At 39.1% G+C, this 20,131-nt stretch overlaps 4 protein-coding genes across 4 annotated transcripts; 2 read left to right on the top strand and 2 right to left on the bottom strand.

Annotated features, from left to right (window-relative positions):
* Nucleotides 1-1,549: 1,549 nt before the first annotated feature.
* Nucleotides 1,550-2,940, top strand: LOC141794656 (transcription factor HES-5-like). Its single transcript, XM_074675045.1, has 2 exons — nucleotides 1,550-1,696; nucleotides 1,811-2,940. The coding sequence occupies exons 1-2, from the start codon at nucleotides 1,574-1,576 to the stop codon at nucleotides 2,084-2,086; spliced, it is 399 nt and encodes a 132-aa protein (XP_074531146.1). The 5' UTR covers nucleotides 1,550-1,573; the 3' UTR covers nucleotides 2,087-2,940.
* Nucleotides 2,941-5,864: 2,924 nt separating this feature from the next.
* On the top strand, nucleotides 5,865-7,358 carry LOC141794767 (transcription factor HES-5-like). The gene is made up of 2 exons (XM_074675263.1): nucleotides 5,865-5,981; nucleotides 6,096-7,358. Exons 1-2 carry the CDS (start codon nucleotides 5,919-5,921, stop codon nucleotides 6,537-6,539), a joined length of 507 nt encoding a protein of 168 aa, XP_074531364.1. The 5' UTR covers nucleotides 5,865-5,918; the 3' UTR covers nucleotides 6,540-7,358.
* Nucleotides 7,359-11,224: 3,866 nt separating this feature from the next.
* On the bottom strand, nucleotides 11,225-12,730 carry LOC141791166 (transcription factor HES-5-like). Its single transcript, XM_074671416.1, has 2 exons — nucleotides 12,488-12,730; nucleotides 11,225-12,373 (listed from the first exon to the last, which is right to left on the bottom strand). The coding sequence occupies exons 1-2, from the start codon at nucleotides 12,548-12,550 to the stop codon at nucleotides 11,939-11,941; spliced, it is 498 nt and encodes a 165-aa protein (XP_074527517.1). The 5' UTR covers nucleotides 12,551-12,730; the 3' UTR covers nucleotides 11,225-11,938.
* Nucleotides 12,731-17,676: 4,946 nt separating this feature from the next.
* On the bottom strand, nucleotides 17,677-19,258 carry LOC141795049 (transcription factor HES-5-like). The gene is made up of 2 exons (XM_074675799.1): nucleotides 19,144-19,258; nucleotides 17,677-19,029 (listed from the first exon to the last, which is right to left on the bottom strand). The coding sequence occupies exons 1-2, from the start codon at nucleotides 19,204-19,206 to the stop codon at nucleotides 18,580-18,582; spliced, it is 513 nt and encodes a 170-aa protein (XP_074531900.1). The 5' UTR covers nucleotides 19,207-19,258; the 3' UTR covers nucleotides 17,677-18,579.
* Between the last annotated feature and the right edge of the window lie 873 nt (nucleotides 19,259-20,131).

Raw genomic sequence — 20,131 nt, 5'->3', positions numbered from 1 at the left:
TAAGATGATAGTTTAAGGTAGGTGGTTCAGATCCCCTGAGCTTGGGAGCCTCAGGGTTAAGAATTGTGAAGAAATGTCCACCTCAGGACTAAACTCTTTCACCACAGGTAAGTTTATGAATGAGACAATTTCTGTTCCTGTGTCCTTGTGCAGGTAGAGTTGACTCCAACCAGAACAGTTGTTAATTTTTAACTACCTGTGGCTGAATTTTCAACACTTTTTTCTTTGTTCTTCTCACATTTCTTTGAATTTCTTCACTATCATTTCATAAGATATCAGCATTTTGACGAGAGAGGATTTTTTTTTTTTTTTTTTTTACATCCCACCCCAAAGTTCAGACCCATCATGACATTGGTTGGCTATTATAGGGAGGGAAGGAGGGAGCTTAATAACTACCTTCAGCATCCAGCAAAACAAAGTCCATCTGTAGGAGGGACACATGCCTTTTCTCTTCTAATTGAGGGAGTGTGGGAAAGCTCTGGAGGGCATAGTTAAGTCTAAATGACATTTATCCCACCGGCAGCGTGTAATTCCCCAAAGGGATTTGGCACACTTCATGAAACAGCTGCCCCCCGAGGGGACCGCCCAAACCTCATGTGTGGAGCTGAAACCAACATTTACTTCATGTCTTAGGAAGCAAGATATCAAAAGTGAAATCATCCACATCAAAAGTAAGTCAAGAAAAACAATATTATTTTGGTTTTATCGGAAAATTATCAAAATAAATTTGAATTGTCAAGGCTTTCAAGCCAGCCAATGGCGTGCTTTCCCTCCAGATGGTTGGTGATGTCAGAGCCAGCATCTGCCACAGGAGTCCCTTTGTGGATCAATGAGCACACCATACAGGGAGTCAGTGTGGGAAAGAGCGCTCAGCTTCTTACTCACACCAACTACAAGGCACATGTCAGATGACTGCTGCATCTGGACAGCTGCACGATAATTACAATAAGTTTGACCACACATGGCTTTAACGCCAATGTATAAGTTTTAAGAATGTCAACAAACTCTACAACTTTCTAAAACAAAAATAAAACAAAACAAGTAGAATAAAATAGAGTCACAAAGTGAAGCAATTTTTTTTTCAATAAATTTGACCTTAAAATAGCTCTTATTTTCAACTTTGATTGGTTTAAGGTATCACCTGGTAAAATAAGTTTATAGCCCAATCAAAATTTTAAAAAATACAACTATTAACCCAGATTGTTTTATGAATTGGTTTCAGTTCAATAACTTTCACTGTCAGTTTCCAAAGTGTGCTCAGGTTGATGAGCGTGTGCTCAGACAGAGTCATTGATCCCAGCTTCAAGCAGCAGATCTGCTCTCCCCACAGGGTCACCACTTTCCCACATCCACACACAGCTCTGTGAGTGTGTCTCCATCAACCCCCCCAGTCCTCCACCTGTTCCCCTGAGATCTAACCATTGTCCCCCAGGCATTGACAGCATTCAGCATGTTGCCGCTCCACACGCCGTATTGTCATTAGCAGCTCTGTGATTGGCTGAGACTGTGAGAAAGTCCAGCAAGACCCAAACCCACACATTCATATGGAGATGTGGGACTATAAATAGGAGGGATGAAGCCAGCACAGATCACATCCTCTCTACAGAGACATCTACAGCACACAGATCCACACATGGCTCCTACAATCACTGCAGCAATGAGCAACTCTCAGGAGCATCTGACTCTGACTCACAAGGTAAATTCAACATCCAACAAGACTTCAGCCTTCATTTAAAGACTGCTTCATCTCAAAGCCTCAAGCCTCTTTCTAGGATAAGTGTATTAATGAGTGTTGTTCTTCTTTCTGCAGCTGAGAAAGCCTCTGGTGGAGAAGTTACGCAGAGAGAGAATCAACAGCAGCATTGAGCAGCTCAAGTCTCTCCTGGGTCCAGAGTTCCTCAAACAGCAGCCAGACTCCAAGCTGGAGAAAGCAGACATCCTGGAGATGACCGTTTGTGTCCTCAGACGACTGCAGAAGCAGCAGCAGCACAAACATGCTGACTTCTCTCCTCTGAGCTCCACAGTCCAGACCAGTATCAGCAAGGAGAAGAGTCCAGTCAGCAGCGCCCCCTGGAGGCCGTGGTAGACTCCTACTGACTGGAGCTACTACCAGACAAACTGACATGACCACATTGGTCAAAGATTTCTGGACTGACCCATCTAAAGTTGGAAAATTGCTTCATGTTTTGAAGCAGGGAGTACTATGCTTAATTTTCTTTGTAAATCTGGTTTAATGCAAAGAAAATGAAAGCAGCAAGAAGTGTATGTCATGCATGTTGTGTGAAACAAATCTAATTGCATCTGCAATTGTAAAATGAAGTTTACTTCTTTGATAACATATGTTATCTTTTGATTGTTGTTGATCATATTGCTCAAAATTAGAGCTCTGTTCTTCAGTGAGGAATTGAAAAGTGATCTGTTTTAAGATCTAAACAATTATCCTTTTGTTAAAAAGGGTTTTATTTTCAATGTGACATCCACTTTTTTTATTTTAATGCCCTGTTTTTTTATCATGTGTTGAAAAAAATCAGAGGTAACCTGACATCCTGTTAAGAATGACCTCCTGTTTGTTTACATGATGACTGGAAATGATCTGTTTTAGGATCGATAAGCTCATCATGCCACTGTAAAAGGTCAAAATGTCAGTTTCTCATTTTTGTTGAGGGGTAATGATATCTGGCTTATTGGAAATTCAATTGAATTCATTAAAAACAATGTGATCTGTTGTAAGGTCAAAGTTTAAAGACATTGATTCAATGTTTTGTGAAAATATTACCTGGTTCTGTGAGACTGTTTTTTTAAATAATGTGTATGTCTTTTATAAAGACAGTTGTTCCTTCACTCTCTGTGAGTACAGTGTGTCTTGTAGAAATCTACAAGCTGTTGTTGTTGTGACGTATCATCACCTTTATGAGTCTGTTTTTACCTGATATGGCACCATGTGCCTGATGAATAAACAAACACTTCGAACTGTAACACCTTCTTGTTGATGTTGTTTTGTTTCACAGTTTCTTACACATGATAAAACATTTATATTGCTCAACAATAGCACAGTCAATTGATTTAAGTCAGCATAGTAAGCATCACTACGATAAATATGAGCTCAAATCATTCCTGATTCCTGAAAAACTATGTTTGAAAACAAGACAGATAATCAATATCAGGTCACATGACTGAAAGCACTAAGTGCTATAAACAAAACGAAAAATGTCAACTATTTCCACCTTTAGAGAAGCTTAACACGGTGTGTAATGAGATGGGTAACCCAGCACACTTCTATTGTTCATCCAATGAAAGGACAGAGTGTGGGAAAGCAGAGGAGACTCACTCACAGAGCGCTGAGGGACAATAGATCCAGACCTTTGACCTGAGGGGATGGAGATTAAAGGAGAGCTCAGCTTTACATCACACTAACCTACTTTTTACTCTTTAGCTAAAATAATACTTCTTGAGTTATGCAGCATGTAAACTGTAAAATTCTCCTTGGTGCACAGATATATTGTAGTTATCTACACTAAAACAGTTTTTCCAGAACTACTGCCTCATTGTTCTCCAGCTTTTATGACAGAGATGTAAAAGCACAGCTCATATTTCATAAAGAAAGGAATAGATAAGAGTATCAAAAATAGACTTTGATCAAACCACAAGCAAATAAACTCTAATCAGTTAATAAAGAGTTTAATATATGTACCAGTATATTTTAAAAATGAGATAACACAGATTGAAAAATGTCTAAAAATCCTAAATTTTCTTTTTTTAATGTGAAAAAGTTTAACGTAATGATGTACGACAATGATTCCTATTCTTTCCCTCAGGGGCTCTCAATTGTTTCAGTTTTGGAGTTAAGCATGATTGTCAGTGTCCAATAAAATGTTGGACATATCCTCAAAAATATCCAAATTGAAAAGATATCCATTATTTAAATTTATCTCTTATTTTCCTCTGTATTCATTAAAAGAGGTCTCAGGCTCTAAATCCACACCAACTCAGTTTGCCCTTTTTTGCCCAACAGAGAAAAGTAGATTCAGATTTTAATACATCTAACTTCTCTGGTATCTTATAAATCTTTTTGCTGGTGTCACCTGGTTATCTGACACATTCCTTCACTTCTGGCACTTGCATTAATTCATAATTTGCAGCCCTCAGCTTTCTATATTTAACTAAATATAAGTAAAACTTAACCAGGCTATGAACAGCTACCAGCTTTAGAAAACTGCTCTACACGTTTAATTCGCTCAGAGATTCACAGAGATTCTTTTTGTTTAATGCCTTTAAACAATTTTACAGCTGTAAAATAACCTGAATGACCAAAAGAAGCATGGGAAAATTTAAATAAGACACTCTTTATGCAAGTTATCATAGTCATTGTCTGCTTAGCTTTGTTTATCATGCAGCATCATTTCCAACATTTGATGAAGAAAAGTCACAAGTTCTTCTGCATGATAAATTTTTTTTTTTATTCAACTGGTTTATTCATTAATGCTTGACTTCAGCTATGTAAGCAAGTGGTTAATTGAAGCTAAGTCCAGTTTCAGTATGCAAACTCTGGTTAGCGATATGTTTTTCATCTTTGAGAGAAGATTAAAAATGTGAAATTAAAAAACTTTGGTTTCCTTTTTAATGCAAACAGAAAGGTAAAGGTTCATTCAAGATTTGTATACTGAATACATCCATATCTCCACAGTTCAAAGAAGTTCATCTGGACTTTGCATGAATTACTTGCATATTGCTTTTATAATATTTTGGCCAGAGTGTAAGGGTGCTTTAAACGTTAGTTTGCAGAGGAGCACATGGTGAGATTCTGCAAACAGTTGGACTGAAGGAAAGCTCTGGAGAGAAAAGCTAAGACTGAAAGATTTTCATACAAAATCCTTGGAAAGAAACCAGCACATTTTCAACACCAGCTGCTCATCACCCTGGTTTGCGATCATAAAACTTTTTAAAGCAAAATAAGTTTGGAGTTTAACAATGAAGGGAAAATTTGCCGTTGAGATTCTGAGACAAGAATTCAAAGTTTTAAAACTGTTCAGAGCCAGCCAATGGCGTGCTTTCCCTCCAGATGGTTGGTGATGTCAGACGAGAACACAGAGCCAGCATCTGCCACAGGAGTCCCTTTGTGGATCAATGAGCCCACCATACAGGGAGTCAGTGTGGGAAAGAGAGCTCAGCTTCTTACTCACACCAACTACAAGGCACGTGTCAGATGACTGCTGCATCTGGACAGCTGCATGATAATTACCATAAGTTTGACCACACTCGCGGTTGACACAGATCTGAAAGTTTATGGAGTGTCCACAAACTCCTCAACTTTCTAGAAAAAAAAAACACGTAAAAGAAAATAAAGTTACAAACTGAATCAATTTTTTTACAATAATTTTGACATTAAAATGCTCTTGTTTTAGACTTTAGTTAGCTTAAGTTATCACCTGGTAACATCAGATTTTAGCCCAATCAAGAGTTGAAAAAATGCAACTCTTAACCAAGATTGTTTCATGAATTGATTTCAGTTCAAAACAACTTTACCATCAGTCTCCAAAGTGTGCTCAGGTTGATGAGCGTGTGCTCAGTCAGAGTCATTGATCCCAGCTTCAGGCAGCAGATCTGCTCTCCCCACAGGGTCACCACTTTCCCACATCCACACACAGCTCTGTGAGTGTGTCTCCATCACCCCCCCAGTCCTCCACCTGTTCCCCTGAGATCTAACCATTGTCCCCCAGGCATTAACAGCATTCAGCATGTTGCCGCTCCACACGCCGTATTGTCTCTAGCAGCTCTGTGATTGGCTGAGACTGTGAGAAAGTCCAGCAAGACCCAAACCCACACATTCATATGGAGATGTGGGACTATAAATAGGAGGGCTGAAGCCAGCACACATCACATCCTCTCTACAGAGACCTCTACAGCACACAGATCCACACATGGCTCCTACAATCACTGCAGCAATGGGCAACTCTCAGGAGCATCTGACTCTGACTCACAAGGTAAATTCAACATCCAACTAGACTTCAGCCTTCATTTAAAGACTGCTTCATCTCAAAGCCTCAAGCCTCTTTCTAGGATAAGTGTATTAATGAACGTTGTTCTTCTTTCTGCAGCTGAGAAAGCCTCTGGTGGAGAAGTTACGCAGAGAGAGAATCAACAGCAGCATTGAGCAGCTCAAGTCTCTCCTGGGTCCAGAGTTTCTCAAACAGCAGCCAGACTCCAAGCTGGAGAAAGCAGACATCCTGGAAATGACCGTTTGTGTCCTCAGACGACTGCAGCAGCAGCAGCAGCAGCAGCAGCAGCACAAACATGCTGTGAACTCAGCAGCTGTCACTCAGGGATACTCCAGGTGTGTCCAGGAGGCCGCTCACTTCCTGTCAAGGGAGCAGGTCAACATGACGCCCCAGAGGAGACTGCTGAACCACTTCAACAAGCTGCAGTCTTCCTCTGAGAAGAAGCTGACAGAGGCTGACTTCTCTCCTCTGAGCTCCACAGACCAGACCAGCATCAGCAAGGAGAAGAGTCCAGTCAGCAGCGCCCCCTGGAGGCCGTGGTAGACTCCTACTGAGTGGAGCTACCAGACAAACTGACACGACCACATTGGTCAAAGATATCTGGACTGAATTCTGTGAAATTTTGTTTCTTTTTTTGTCATTTTGGAGAAAGTTTCCGCCTTTAAAACAAACGATTACAACATTATCTTTCGAATATTGAGAAAGATCATCTTCTCATGCATGTTGCATGATCTAAATGGTCTTATTGTACCTCTTCTATACTAATGTATAGGTGTTATTTGCTTAAGTCATTTGACTTCTATTGATCACACTGATCTATTACTTTCTTTAACCTCTGATCTGTTTCAAGATTTCAATGTTGTCCTTTCTTTATGAAAGGTTTTCTTTCATCACAGTTTTTTGTGATCTTTTTTAATGTTTGCAGCCCTCAACGTAACTCACAATGAAGACGCTACTTCTTTATAAGAACTATTTCACTTTTTTAAAAGATCTGTTTGAAGATCAAGATGTTCATCCTTTCATTGTAAAGGGTTTACTTTATGACAATGTCACATCTTTAGTGATGTTTACAATTTAATATCAGCTGAATTCAGTGATTAATGCTAGAATCTTTACCTGTTTTAAGGTAAATTTTGTACATTTTTCTTTCTTTGTTCAGAAAGAAAATGATGTTTCATCCAGTTTGGTACTGTTTGTACTACATTTTGACATGTTGTGTTAAGTTTGTCTTTTATAAAGACAGTTGTTCCTTTACTCTCTGTGAGTACAGTGTGTCTTGTAGAAATCTACAAGCTGTTGTTGTTGTGATGTATCATCACCACTGGATGGAGCTCTACTCCTGCTTCATCAGCATCCTATGCCTTAAAATAAACTTATAAACTGCAAATCCTCTGTTTTCATATTGTTGTTTTTTAATTATTTACTGTACTTATTGTCAAACACAAGCCCAAACTGTAATTATCCATTTACAACACCATTTCTAAAACTCTGTTTGGAATGAATTTGAACATACTGTCTGCTTTTTGTTATTGATTGAGGAAATTGATCAAACTTTAATAAGTAAACACAACTTCAATAAACCTTGCGCCACAATTTTTTCAGTAAAACTTTAACCTTGAAGTGTTCCCCTCAAAAAGTTATCGATTTACCAGGTTTTATTAGATGTACGTCAGTCATTGTCTCTAATTAGATGCGTGATGCAGCACACTTCTATTGTTCATCCAGTGAAAGGACAGAGTGTGGGAAAGCAGAGGAGACTCACTCACAGAGCGCTGAGGGACAATAGATCCAGACCTTTGACCTGAGGGGACGGAGATTAAAAGAGAGACCAGCTTTAGAATCCAGAACCATAGATCTTTCCTCTGATATAAATCATATTAAACATCCATGCTCCTTTATTTTCACAGATAGAGACTGTACGAATCCCCCCCCCCCCCAATAAATAAACAAACAAACAAATAAATAAATAAAATAATAATAAATAAATAAAGAAATAAAGAAATAAATAAAAGATAACTAAAATGTCAACTTTAACAGGAATAATACTGTATAAATGTCCTACACATACCCTCTCATCTTCATGTATGTTAATGTTTTGGTTGTTTCGGGATGTTTCCGGGTGGAGAGTTAGCGTGGTTCCATCAGCCAATCACAGAGCGCCCAGTGCGCAGGTGAATTTGCGTACAAGTTGAAGACAACCCAACTATGATAGAGGATGTAACACGGAGAAAGGAAAAGAAAACCAAAGTGGCTCAACTTTCACTCACTTTCGGGAACTTGGAGAGCAGTTCGGGGTGGAGAGCGATGCTAGTTGCTTTTTGCTAGCCAGGTATGTGTCAAATACCCGTGGGTTAGCTTGTGCTAACATGCCAGGTTAAGGTGCACGGCTCTCGAGTCCCTCCCACGTAGAAACGCGATGCTACAGGTGGTTGCAGGGCTAGTGAATGTGTCCACGTAGCTTCGGTATGAGGTAGAGGTGGGCGCATTGATCCAAATATCGAATAATATCTACAGTTGGTACTGATATTGAATGATACCAGTGTAAAAAAAATCTTTACTCTAGTTTATTTTTTTCTCCTACATGCACTGACTGCTCTGTTTTTATAAAAGTAGCGAGCTGACTGTGTCTGTGTAAAAGCTGCTGCGTCACAGCGTTCCCGCTCCCCCTCCTGATTGTTGATGATGCACCGTCACGTGGTTGGGGAAACAAGCAAGCAGACTCCAAAAAAATAAGTTTGTTTGAAAATGTTTATAACACTTGTCCCGGTACGATAATTCGTTCTACTTAACTATTTTAAAAATTAGTACAATAATAAGAGAACTTTCATTTATTTATTTTTTGTATTGTGGTCTTCAACTATGTACCTCAAAGAAGATTTTGTGTTAATTTTACCTTAAAGTGATAATTTTTTTAACTTTATTTTCTTAAGGAAATAATTCTACACAACAATGTTTTGGGGAAAATTTGTTTTGTTACTGTTTATCATGACACAAAAGTAATTTGTAGTCACCTTTAAACTTTGCCCAAATTCTGTCCTAGGTTTTAACAACATAATCAAAAGAAAAAAAAATCATAGAAACACCTAAAGGTCTGCAGTTTGATGATACATCAACCTTAAATATTAAAAAGTACCGTCATTGGTGATACTGGCCCTGTATTTACTTGGTATTTGATTGATACCAAAATTTCCCAGTATTGCCCACCTCTACTTCATACGTCATTTTCCTGTTTTGCAATGATATACCTGGGGCTTTGGCCTTGTGGTTGAAATATTCTGGGGAATTTTTTACCAGGAACCAAATGTAGCAGGTCAAAATGTAGCTTTCGTAACAGGCCACTCATGGATACATATCACTTAAAAACAAGAAATAATAAACTAATAAATTAGTATTTTGCCATATGTTAGTCACATATTCTGACTAAACAAGGGGTGTTCTGAAAGTAACAGGGATGGGGGGGGAAAGGGTTAAATAATATTGAGCTGACTTAAACAGGCTCCTTTAACAGAAACTAGTCTCAGGGAAACAAGAAACAAAACCACCACTGCCAAGCAGCTGAACAGTAACTGAATCAGGAGACCCTCCTGAAAAAGTAAACAGTGAAGGTGGCCAGGGCACTGCTTGAAAACCAAGACAGGCACAGGGGAGTGTAGGGTGCTTGACCACAGCCCAATTCATTTGAAAGCACTGAGATACAACATTATTGCCTTGTGGTCATTTATGTTTGGTTACAGAAATAAGAGAGCTAGCCAGAAGTAGACTTGTAAAATTTAGACTAAACTACTACACAACAATATACCCTAGTCTTTATGATAGTGAACTTAATTACTCACCAGTTGAAACTGATTCAAGAAACAAGTTTACAGCTTCTTCTTCTTCTCTAAAGATTATGTTTCTTCTTGAAGCAGCCGCCATCATGAAAGCTTGTTAAATTGCCAAAGTCACATATTTTATCCTAAATAATCCAAATTTTTGACTTAGGCTAGAAATAAAATGGCCTAAGTCACGCTCTTGATAAAGGGGTTTCAAGAGATAGAAGTGTTAGGTGTTGTGTCCTTTGTTGGTGCTAGAGTGACATTTGTGAAAACTTGTCTCAAAGGCCATGAAAAATAGGTACCAATGTTACATGAGAATTTTAATGAGTACCTGAACAAACTGAACTAATATGGGATGTTTTAGTCTGTAAAATCAGTGAAATGAATGTGGATGCATGAGACGATGTAGTACAAAGTGTTATGCATGTGTCTGCTGGGGTTAGTCCAGGAGGAATAAAAGAGACTGCATCGCTAGGGTTGGGCTTAAATCGCCTTAAAAGACCAAGGACTGATGATCCGGATCATCATATCTGACCAAAACCAAGACAAGGAGGAGATAGACCTCAATATTTAGGTGTCTAGGGGAGATGGGCAGGGATTGTCGCACAGTAAATAAGTTAATTTAATTGATATATGTTCAGTTATAAACAAAAAATCAGATTACATGTACAAATGATATACTTTATGACCTAACCAATACATATTGAATTGTGTTCATCCTTTTAGGAACAGTAAAAGCTGAGGACTCCGATGACTATTCAGGAGCCAGGCTGTCTTGAAATCCCTGTCCCTTCAGGTCAAAGGTCTGGATCTATTGTCCCTCAGCGCTCTGTGAGTAAGTCTCCTCTGCTTTCCCACACTCGGTCCTTTCACTGGATTAACAATAGAAGTGTGTCGTATTATGCATCCAATTAGCAACACTTGAAAAAGAAACCCTGCTAATGATACATCCTTATTGTAAAAGCAAAATACACGGGTTAAAAAAGTTTCTTTGAGTGGTGTGAATTCCCTTTTATCCATAAAAAATGTGACGTCATTCATTTTCTTCAATTAAGATCATTTTAGTTGAACTACATCAGCACTTTAAGATATGTTTTAACTGTTTGTTTCTTTGTTTGATAAGAGACAGACCATGTGAGATCATAAAGTTTTCATTGTAAAGATTTTATTCACAAAGACAAAGAGGTGATGATGCATCACAACAACAATTTGTAGAGTTTTCAACAAACACTGTACTCACAGAGAGAGTAAAGGAACAACCGTCTCTTTAAGAGACAAAGGTTTACAACTTCAGAGTACACAGTACTCAGGATCAGTAAGTTTGTTCTTAGTAACCAAGATAAATAAAGAACTGATCTTACAACAGATCACATACTTCAGACAAATCACTTAATATAAATGATTGTCAGGGTGCAAAAGTTAAAACAAAAAACTTCCAAACATTCGAAACAATTCAGGAATAAAAATCCAGAAGGAGGATAGATTATGTGATCATTTGATCAATAGCAAGCAAAAGATAAAAAATGTTGCCTTTTTAAGTACAACACATATACACAAGTATATGCGTTTCCAGTAAACATATAGCATGTTTTCACACAGGAATTAAACAAAAAACCACAGGATATTTTTGTAAAACAAAAAGTTTTGAGAAATGATTGCAAATTCAATCATATCTAGGTCATGCAACATGCATGAGTTAAAGTTTTGCCTTCAACTTGAAAGAAATAGTAATTTTCACTTGGCAGCCTCCAAGGGGCGCTGTTGACTCAAATAATTGCTAATGCAACAATCTTTAAAATAGTCTCACAAGAAAACTGTGAAGAAAACCTTTACACTGAAGTAAAGCAGTGTGATCTTAAAACAGATCAGTTTGATTTATCGTAAATCAACCCTCAAAGACGACACGTCATATAGAGGTCAGCTCAGTGTCTCTGATCACTTTGATCATCAGATATAAAGACTTCTTTAAAATCACAAATGAATCAGATTTGATTTGTGCAACATGCACAAAAAGATTTTCACATTTCTGTAGAGAAATAAAAACTTTCTTCTTGGGACTCAGTCCAGAAATCTTTGACCAATGTGGTCGTGTCAGTTTGTCTGGTAGTAGCTCCAGTTTGTAGGAGTCTACCACGGCCTCCAGGGGGCGCTGCTGACTGGACTCTTCTCTTTGCTGATGCTGGTCTGGACTGTGGAGCTCAGAAGAGAGAAGTCAGCCTCTGTCAGCTTCTTCTCAGAGGAAGACTGCAGCTTGTTGAAGTGGTTCAGCAGTCTCCTCTGGGACGTCATGTTGACCTGCTCTCTGGACAGGAAGTGAGTGGCCTCCTGGACACACCTGGAGTATCCCTGAGTGACAGCTGCTGAGTTCACAGCTTGTTTGTGCTGCTGCTGCTGCTGCTGCAGTCGTCTGAGGACACAAACAGTCATCTCCAGGATGTCTGCTTTCTCCAGCTTGGAGTCTGGCTGCTGTTTGAGGAACTCTGGACCCAGGAGAGACTTGAGCTGCTCGATGCTACTGTTGATTCTCTCTCTGCGTAACTTCTCCACCAGAGGCTTTCTCAGCTGCAGAAAAAAGAACAACACTCATTAATACACTTATCCTAGAAAGAGGCTTGGGGCTTTGAGATGAAGCAGTGTTTAAATGAAGGCTGAAGTCTTGTTGGATGTTGAATTTACCTTGTGAGTCAGAGTCAGATGCTCCTGAGAGTTGTTCATTGCTGCAGTGATTGTAGGAGCCATGTGTGGATCTGTGTGCTGTAGAGGTCTCTGAAGAGAGGATGTGATGTGTGCTGGCTTCAGCCCTCCTATTTATAGTCCCACATCTCCATATGAATGTGTGGGTTTGGGTCTTGCTGGACTTTCTCACAGTCTCAGCCAATCACAGAGCTTGTAGAGACAATACAGCGTGTGGAGCGGCAACATGCTGAATGCTGTTAATGCCTGGGGGACAATGGTTAGATCTCAGGGGAACAGGTGGAGGACTGGGGGGTGATGGAGACACACTCACAGAGCTATATGTGGATGTGGGAAAGTGGTGACCCTGTGGGGAGAGCAGATCTGCTGCCTGAAGCTGGGATCAATGACTCTGACTGAGCACACGCTCTGTCAGAGTCATTGATTGGTTTTGCAGGAATTTATAACAAACTGGAGAAACCCTCATTGGACAGTGGTTAATGAAGAACTCAAAGAGTAAGACAAGTACTTAGATGAAACTGGATGTATGTGTGGTATCTGCACTCAGATTTTTATTAGTGTCTCCTCCTAGTCTACAACTTTTGGGAGAGATTTTGTCAGAAGAAAGAATCCAACTTGATCATTTTGCTGCCTGTAAAGTGTGCAGGCTTTCTTTTAATCTCTGTCCCCTCAGGTCAAAGGTCTGGATCTATTGTCCCTCAGCGCTCTGTGAGTGAGTCTCCTCTGCTTTCCCACACTCTGTCCTTTCACTGGATGAACAATAGAAGTGTGCTGCATCATGGGCCACTTAAGATACAAAGCCTGACCTCTACCAGAGAAGCAAAGTTAGTGTTGGTAAAGTTTAGTCTCTACAATAAAATATCTGAGACTCACAGCCATACCTTAGAATCAGTCAACAAATATATGCGACACTACCCCAAATGTTGATGATTTCAACAGACACCTGAGTTATTGATCTGGGGATCACCGAAGAAGCCCGGACACAACCTGAGCTGCTGGAATTTTTGCATTCAAGTCGCACAACATCATTGAACCACAATGTGAGAGACCTGAGATAAGCAGCTTTAATTCAGTCATTCTTTCTCCCACTTTATTCTGTTATTTATCGTATTTAAAAGATTTCAAGATACCTTATGTTGGAAATGTGGCTAATTGTGTCTGTTAGAAACTTGGCAAACTGTGCTGTCGCCTATTTTGGCCAGGAGAATCTTGGTTTTTAATCTTAATGAATGTTGATGATTAAAATGATTAAAATGATTATTTCTGGTTGAACAAAGGTCAAATTATAAAAAAAATCTTAAAATCTTAAAAAATGCTCCATCATTTTTAATTTTCTTCAGTAGTTTTAATTATTTTCAATCAATTCAATCAAAAAATAAGTAAATGAATAAATAAATAAATAAATGAGATTTTTTTTCCATGTGAATGTTAGCTGAGAAAAATATTTCATTACGTTCAACTGTAGTCTTCAACCCATAGAATCAGAGAAACTAATCTTTGCAGTGATTTCTAGTCTGTGAAGTAATGTTTTTATATCAAGAGCTTAGGGCAATTGGAAATATAAACCTGTTATTAATGGTTGTTTATGTGCAAAAACTATATGGTACCAGTTTTTGAAAAAAAAAAGATGTACTTTTCATTTCGGATTCATTGATTTATCAGAGAGAGAACTAGTAAAATAATCAATCAGTAAACAATAATCGTTTGTTGCAACCCTCATCTCTTCACTTTTTCCAGAGCTGTGAAATGTTTTTTCATCATATTAATGAGCTAAGATTATCATAAGAGATCAGTTTTTACCTGTATTACCTTCATTATTTATTTATTTGATGGTCATTCATCTATTATTTTCTATGGATGGCGGTTTAAATGGCTTTTAAAAGTAAAAATGTTGATTGAAAGACATTAAAACAAGTATTATATACACTAACAATGTTAACTGACAGATTAAAGTGATAAAAAAAAATTAAAGAAAAATGTGTGAAATGTCAGGAAATAATTTTAATTCCAATGTTTTATCAAAATTCATGTTTGATTATAAATAACTTGAGGCCAAAACTGCCGCTGAATCTTTTTCTAACAACATGTGATGTGCAGGTTTATATTTGGGAACAGTATTGGATTTAACAACTCATGAGTATCCAAGAATGTAAGTCAGGATAAATATGCATAAAATCAGCCAAGGGTTTGAATCGATTTTAATTAAAAGAAAAAAATGTGAACATATGCAAAATAGACACAATGCCCTGACTGAAGTCGTGCCCACATTGCTCATCCTTTAGTTTGATTTAATTTATTATTGCATAATCAAATTAGCCATAAATATCTTACTTTTTCTGTATGTTAATACTAAAACACATTTTTTCAGAAACAAACTTGAAACTATCATGAGATGTGTCTGATATTTTCTTGATATGACGTCACTCTGGAGTCCAGATGCAGCAGGTGTGCGTCTGGTCCGTCTTCAGGCTGCCTGGTAGTTATCGTGAGTAGAAAGTAGCTCTCAGTTTCCCACACAGCCTCTTCATGAAGCACAAAAAGAGAGTGTGAAAGGAGCTTTTGTGAATGGAGCTGGTGGTGAGTAATAATAGAGCCTCGGCCTGACGTCACCAACCATCTGGAGGGAAAGAGCTCGATTGGTGCTCTCCATCTCTGGAATCTGATTTTGGATACAGATAAAACTAGTCAGGACGCAGACTCATAACAACATGTTTAGATTTGATCTGTAGAAATGTTTAGATATCTTCTTATGTAAGAGTGTATGATTATCAGGGTCAGTTGGGTCGGGTTTTTATTATATGAGGGAGGGGGGCTGGGGCATATGTTTCCTGAAGTGTGCCAAATCCCCCAGGCATGGTCGGCTGCTGGCGTGGCTAAGGATGCTAATTAAAGTGGGATGTGATTCAGCGTCATGTCCACTGACACAGTCAACCATCAATGTCTGGAGGGCCCAAACCTTTCAGCTCTATGAATATTTACTTTTTCACTTTAGCTCAAGATTTCACCCAACGATTCAGGTTAAATGTAGTCTCCTAATAAAGCCTACACAAAGATATCATCTAACAAATGTGTATGTTGTAAAAGATTCATCAAAGCATACACAAGAAAGTGTGGTACTATATTATTTTAAAGTCTTATATTCATCAGCTCTGCCTTTACTTTTGAAAAAGCCTCAGCTTTTATATTTTTTCCTCAAGATTGAACAACTTGCCTCATTTAAAAAAAAAAAACCTTTTAAACCTGAATTTTTCCTCTATCAAAGCCTATTCCTCCAGTGTGTGTTAAAAAAAACATCCAACTCCACTAGATAAACCTGCTATACTTTCAGAAATTTTACAAATAAGCTTTGTGAATTTTTTAACTGAAAAATTAGATACTCTTTAAATGTCTGTCACTTAAACACAGTTTGGGATCTTTTGTCCTGTTATGAGCTCTCTGTCACTTCTCACAATCTCTTTTCTTACTGTTCACATATAATGATCAATTAAAGGCCACGTTCAGACTGCAGCCCTTAATGCTCAATTCCAATTTATTGCTCAAATCCGATTTTTGTGTTTAGCTGTTCAGATAACACCTGTAATGTGACCTGACTGCGGACTGTGATGTGAACAGCTCACGCTTCAGAAGTGACACGCATGCTCAGTTTAACATTAATGACATCACGCACAGCACGGTGTGATGAGGGGCAACAAACACAGAGCAAAACTGTGCTTCACAATGCTGTAAAGTTTGTTTCCATAACGCAGAATCTGATGTTACAGCAGCTCACCTTGAGTGAGCTCTGATTAAAGTAAGTATGGATAAATTTCATTTCTTAAAACCTTAAGGCGGACGCTCTCTCCCGCACCGGGGTCACTCCCGCCGACCCTGCTACATCTCAGAGCTGTAGTGCGCTGAACAGGTGAACAAAGAGACAAAAACTTAGTTTTGTCATCTGTTCTGATGTTCGTAGTTTGTCTGGGGGCAGATCAGACAGGAGCAGACGGATCTCTGACTGACGCTGTCTCTTAGGAAAGTAGAGCAGCGCGCAAATACACACGGATGAGATGGACAGCAGTGGATCATCGGTGTCTCTGAGTCCTGTAAATTGTTATTTTAGCCTGATTAATACATCTAAAAAGTCGGCGCAGTGTTAATAAACTAATTTTGTTAGATATCATAATACAAACGTACGATTCATTCACCTTTATCCTTTATTGTGTGTGTCATGGAGACGCCAGTTAATGTCCTAGCGCTCTCTCACTTTTTCTCATCAGTCATCCTTTTATGCATTGTTCAATCAAGCTTGTAGCTGGATGAATAACTAAAACTCTTTACTTAAGAAAAAGCATACGCTTTTTAATAATCATGTCTATATTAACCTCTAATTATGTTCTGTCCGTGAAGTGACTTTGAAATAGTGCTGCACGATTATCGCAATCGCAATGTCAGCACATGCAGTTACGTAATGGCACAAGAGGTTATCGCAATCGCAATTGCAATGTCAGCACATGCAATTCCGATTTTTCTCCATGATAACCAAGCAAGTCTGTAGACTCATCATGACACAACTTTTTTTATTGAATTGCAAGCACAATCGCAATCGCAATATTGTCCACCTAATCGCAAATCGCACCTTTTCCCCAAATCGTGCAGCACTACTTTGAAAACATTTGTCCTGAGGTAAACTGCGTCAAAGTTGCATTAAATGCGACTTGGCTGTACAGACCGCGGTCGCATTCAAGAAAATCGGATATGTATCTGATTTAGCACCACATTTGAAAGTGGCCTGAATCTGATTTGAAAAGGTCAGATTCAATGCAACTTGTGCAGTTCCCACTGTCAGAAACAAATCAATTACAGGTCGTATTTGAGCCTAAAAATCAGATTCAGGTCACTATTGACTGCAGTGTGAACGTAGCTAAAGAGACTCTTTTCTTTCTTTAAAACTTCCTCATCTTAAATTCTTCCTTTCAAATATTTAAATTCATTTTTTGAGTCATGGGTCTTCACTTGGTTTTGATGACTCGAGGTGATCCTCTGTTTTATGTTTTACTGTGAAATTGATTAGGTTCATTCATCAAAATAGCCCATTGCACTTTTAGAAACATTATAACTTTAAGCTAATAAAACACACACAGCAATTGAATAAGTTTTCTTTTTTGTTTATTGATACCAAATCAGTGGTAAAAGATGACACTTCAAAGTTGAAGTACGTTCATGTGATGATTCATCCCAACAATAACTCGGTGAAGTCACCAAGACACGCTGTACTCACACAGAGTAGAGGAACAACCGTCTTTACAAAAGACGTCAAACAGTCAGAGAGTGAACAGGACTCTCACAGAACAAACATCTGCACTTTACATCAACAGTAAAGAAGATAAACTGATCCTAAAACAGATCATGTCAGGTTTCATCAACTTTCATAAAAGAAAAGTAGCAAAGCTGTCTCAGACAGCACAAAGCTTTCTGAGTGAAAGATGAGACAAACTGATCCTGAAACAGATCAATAATCACAGATTAAAACCATCTTTGTCCACACAGTGGACGAAATGAAACAGAGCAGGTCATTTCATCTCATACAATGAGAATATGATCTTAAGTTCTTCCCTCAGGAGTATTTTTGTTGTAACAAGACAGTTTAAAGCACATTAAAAGCCTTCTGTTAAATCAGAAGAAAAAGTCTATTCAATTAAAAATAATTGATACAGATTAAATTACTGATAGCCTAATGATCAGTGTGATCAGTAACAAAGTGAAACTAAAGTCACCACTTCTGTTTGTTCAGCTCAGTAAGATTTAACAATAAGATAATAATCATGCAACATGCATAAGAAAAAAATCAATTTTTGTCATTGAAAATAATGTGATCATCATCATCCGATCACACAGACTTCTGATCACTTTGATCATCAGATAAAAAGACTTCTTTAAAATCACAAATGAATCAGATTTGATTCGTGCAACATGCACAAAAAGATTTTCACATTTCTTCAGAGAAATAAAAACTTTCTTCTTGGGATTCAGTCCAGAAATCTTTGACCAATGTGGTCGTGTCAGTTTGTCTGGTAGTAGCTCCAGTCTGTAGGAGTCTACCACGGCCTCCAGGGGGCGCTGCTGACTGGACTCTTCTCTTTGCTGATGCTGGTCTGGACTGTGGAGCTCAGAAGAGAGAAGTCAGCCTCTGCCAGCTTCTTCTCAGAGGAAGACTGCAGCTTGTTGAAGTGGTTCAGCAGTCTCCTCTGGGACGTCATGTTGACCTGCTCCCTGGACAGGAAGTGAGCGGCCTCCTGGACACACCTGGAGTATCCCTGAGTGACAGCTGCTGGGTTCACAGCTTGTTTGTGCTGCTGCTGCTGCTGCTGCTGCTGCTGCTGCTGCAGTCGTCTGAGGACACGAACGGTCATCTCCAGGATGTCTGCTTTCTCCAGCTTGGAGTCTGGCTGCTGTTTGTGGAACTCTGGACCCAGGAGAGACTTGAGCTGCTCGATGCTGCTGTTGATTCTCTCTCTGCGTAACTTCTCCACCAGAGGCTTTCTCAGCTGCAGAAAGAAGAACAACGCTCATTAATACACTTATCCTAGAAAGAGGCTTGAGGCTTTGAGATGAAGCAGTCTTTAAATGAAGGCTGAAGTCTTGTTGGATGTTGAATTTACCTTGTGAGTCAGAGTCAGATGCTCCTGAGAGTTGCTCATTGCTGCAGTGATTGTAGGAGCCATGTGTGGATCTGTGTGCTGTAGAGGTCTCTGTAGAGAAGATGTGATGTGTTCTGGCTTCAGCCCTCCTATTTATAGTCCCGCATCTCCATATGAATGTGTGGGTTTGGGTCTTGCTGGACTTTCTCACAGTCTCAGCCAATCACAGAGCTTGGATGGCACAATGAAAGATTTCACGCATCGTATGGTTTTATTGGTGTGAGGGCACTGGTTAGATCTCAGGGGAACAGGTGGAGGACTGGGTGGGGGGGGGGTTGATGGAGACACACTTACAGAGCCGTGTGTGGATGTGGGAAAGTGGTTGAGAGAGCAGATCAATGACTTTCAACACAGGCGAAAGAATGACACTGATAAAAGTTAAAGTTTAGTTTAACTTATCTACCTGAAATTCAAAGCATCCTCTGGCATTCATAGTATATAAAGAGTTTGTTACAAAGAGTATGAGTCCCATTATTTCACTGAACGCAGTCCTGACAGCGCTGTCCAGATGTTGATCCCTCCTCTGACTTGTGCCTTTTCTTCGGCTGGGTAAAGAGTTGCTCTCAGTTTCCCACACCAACACGCTGCATGCTGTGCTCACTGAATAACAAAAGGACTCTGAATGGAGCTTTTGTGGCGGTTGCTCGATGTGTGCTGTAGTGAAACAGATCCTGACATCATCAACCATCTGGAGGGAAAGATCCCCATTGGCTGGTTTATTTTCTGCAATCTGCAAAGTTAAACAAGAAGTTTGAGTTACACAAAGTAAACTTTAAATCAAACATATTTTCATTAAGTGTTATTTTGCTTCTCTGCCATCCACTTGATCAAAAGTAATGTGTGTAATGTTTAATCTGTGTGGATGAGAGGCGGGAGGTTGGAGCATCTGTTTGCTGAAGTGTGCCAAATCCCTTTGGAGAATTATCCCGCCACTCAGGGAGGGAGGAGC

The sequence above is a fragment of the Halichoeres trimaculatus genome, unplaced genomic scaffold (assembly GCF_033239565.1).
Source record: "Halichoeres trimaculatus isolate MK-OKI-2021-1 unplaced genomic scaffold, fHalTri1.1 fHalTri1_scaffold_1, whole genome shotgun sequence".
Classification (NCBI taxonomy): Eukaryota; Metazoa; Chordata; class Actinopteri; order Labriformes; family Labridae; genus Halichoeres; species Halichoeres trimaculatus.
The sequence above is the reverse complement of the archived record's forward strand: the minus strand, read 5'-3'. Positions and strand labels throughout refer to the sequence as shown.

Coding starts and splice junctions, on each gene's coding strand:
- LOC141795049 (XM_074675799.1), bottom strand. CDS start 19,206: ATGGCTCCTACAATCACTGCAGCAATGAGCAACTCTCAGGAGCATCTG. Junction 19,030..19,143: donor ATCTGACTCTGACTCACAAG/GTAAATTCAACA, acceptor TTCTTTCTGCAG/CTGAGAAAGCCTCTGGTGGA.
- LOC141794767 (XM_074675263.1), top strand. CDS start 5,919: ATGGCTCCTACAATCACTGCAGCAATGGGCAACTCTCAGGAGCATCTG. Junction 5,982..6,095: donor ATCTGACTCTGACTCACAAG/GTAAATTCAACA, acceptor TTCTTTCTGCAG/CTGAGAAAGCCTCTGGTGGA.
- LOC141791166 (XM_074671416.1), bottom strand. CDS start 12,550: ATGGCTCCTACAATCACTGCAGCAATGAACAACTCTCAGGAGCATCTG. Junction 12,374..12,487: donor ATCTGACTCTGACTCACAAG/GTAAATTCAACA, acceptor TTTTTTCTGCAG/CTGAGAAAGCCTCTGGTGGA.
- LOC141794656 (XM_074675045.1), top strand. CDS start 1,574: ATGAAGCCAGCACAGATCACATCCTCTCTACAGAGACATCTACAGCAC. Junction 1,697..1,810: donor ATCTGACTCTGACTCACAAG/GTAAATTCAACA, acceptor TTCTTTCTGCAG/CTGAGAAAGCCTCTGGTGGA.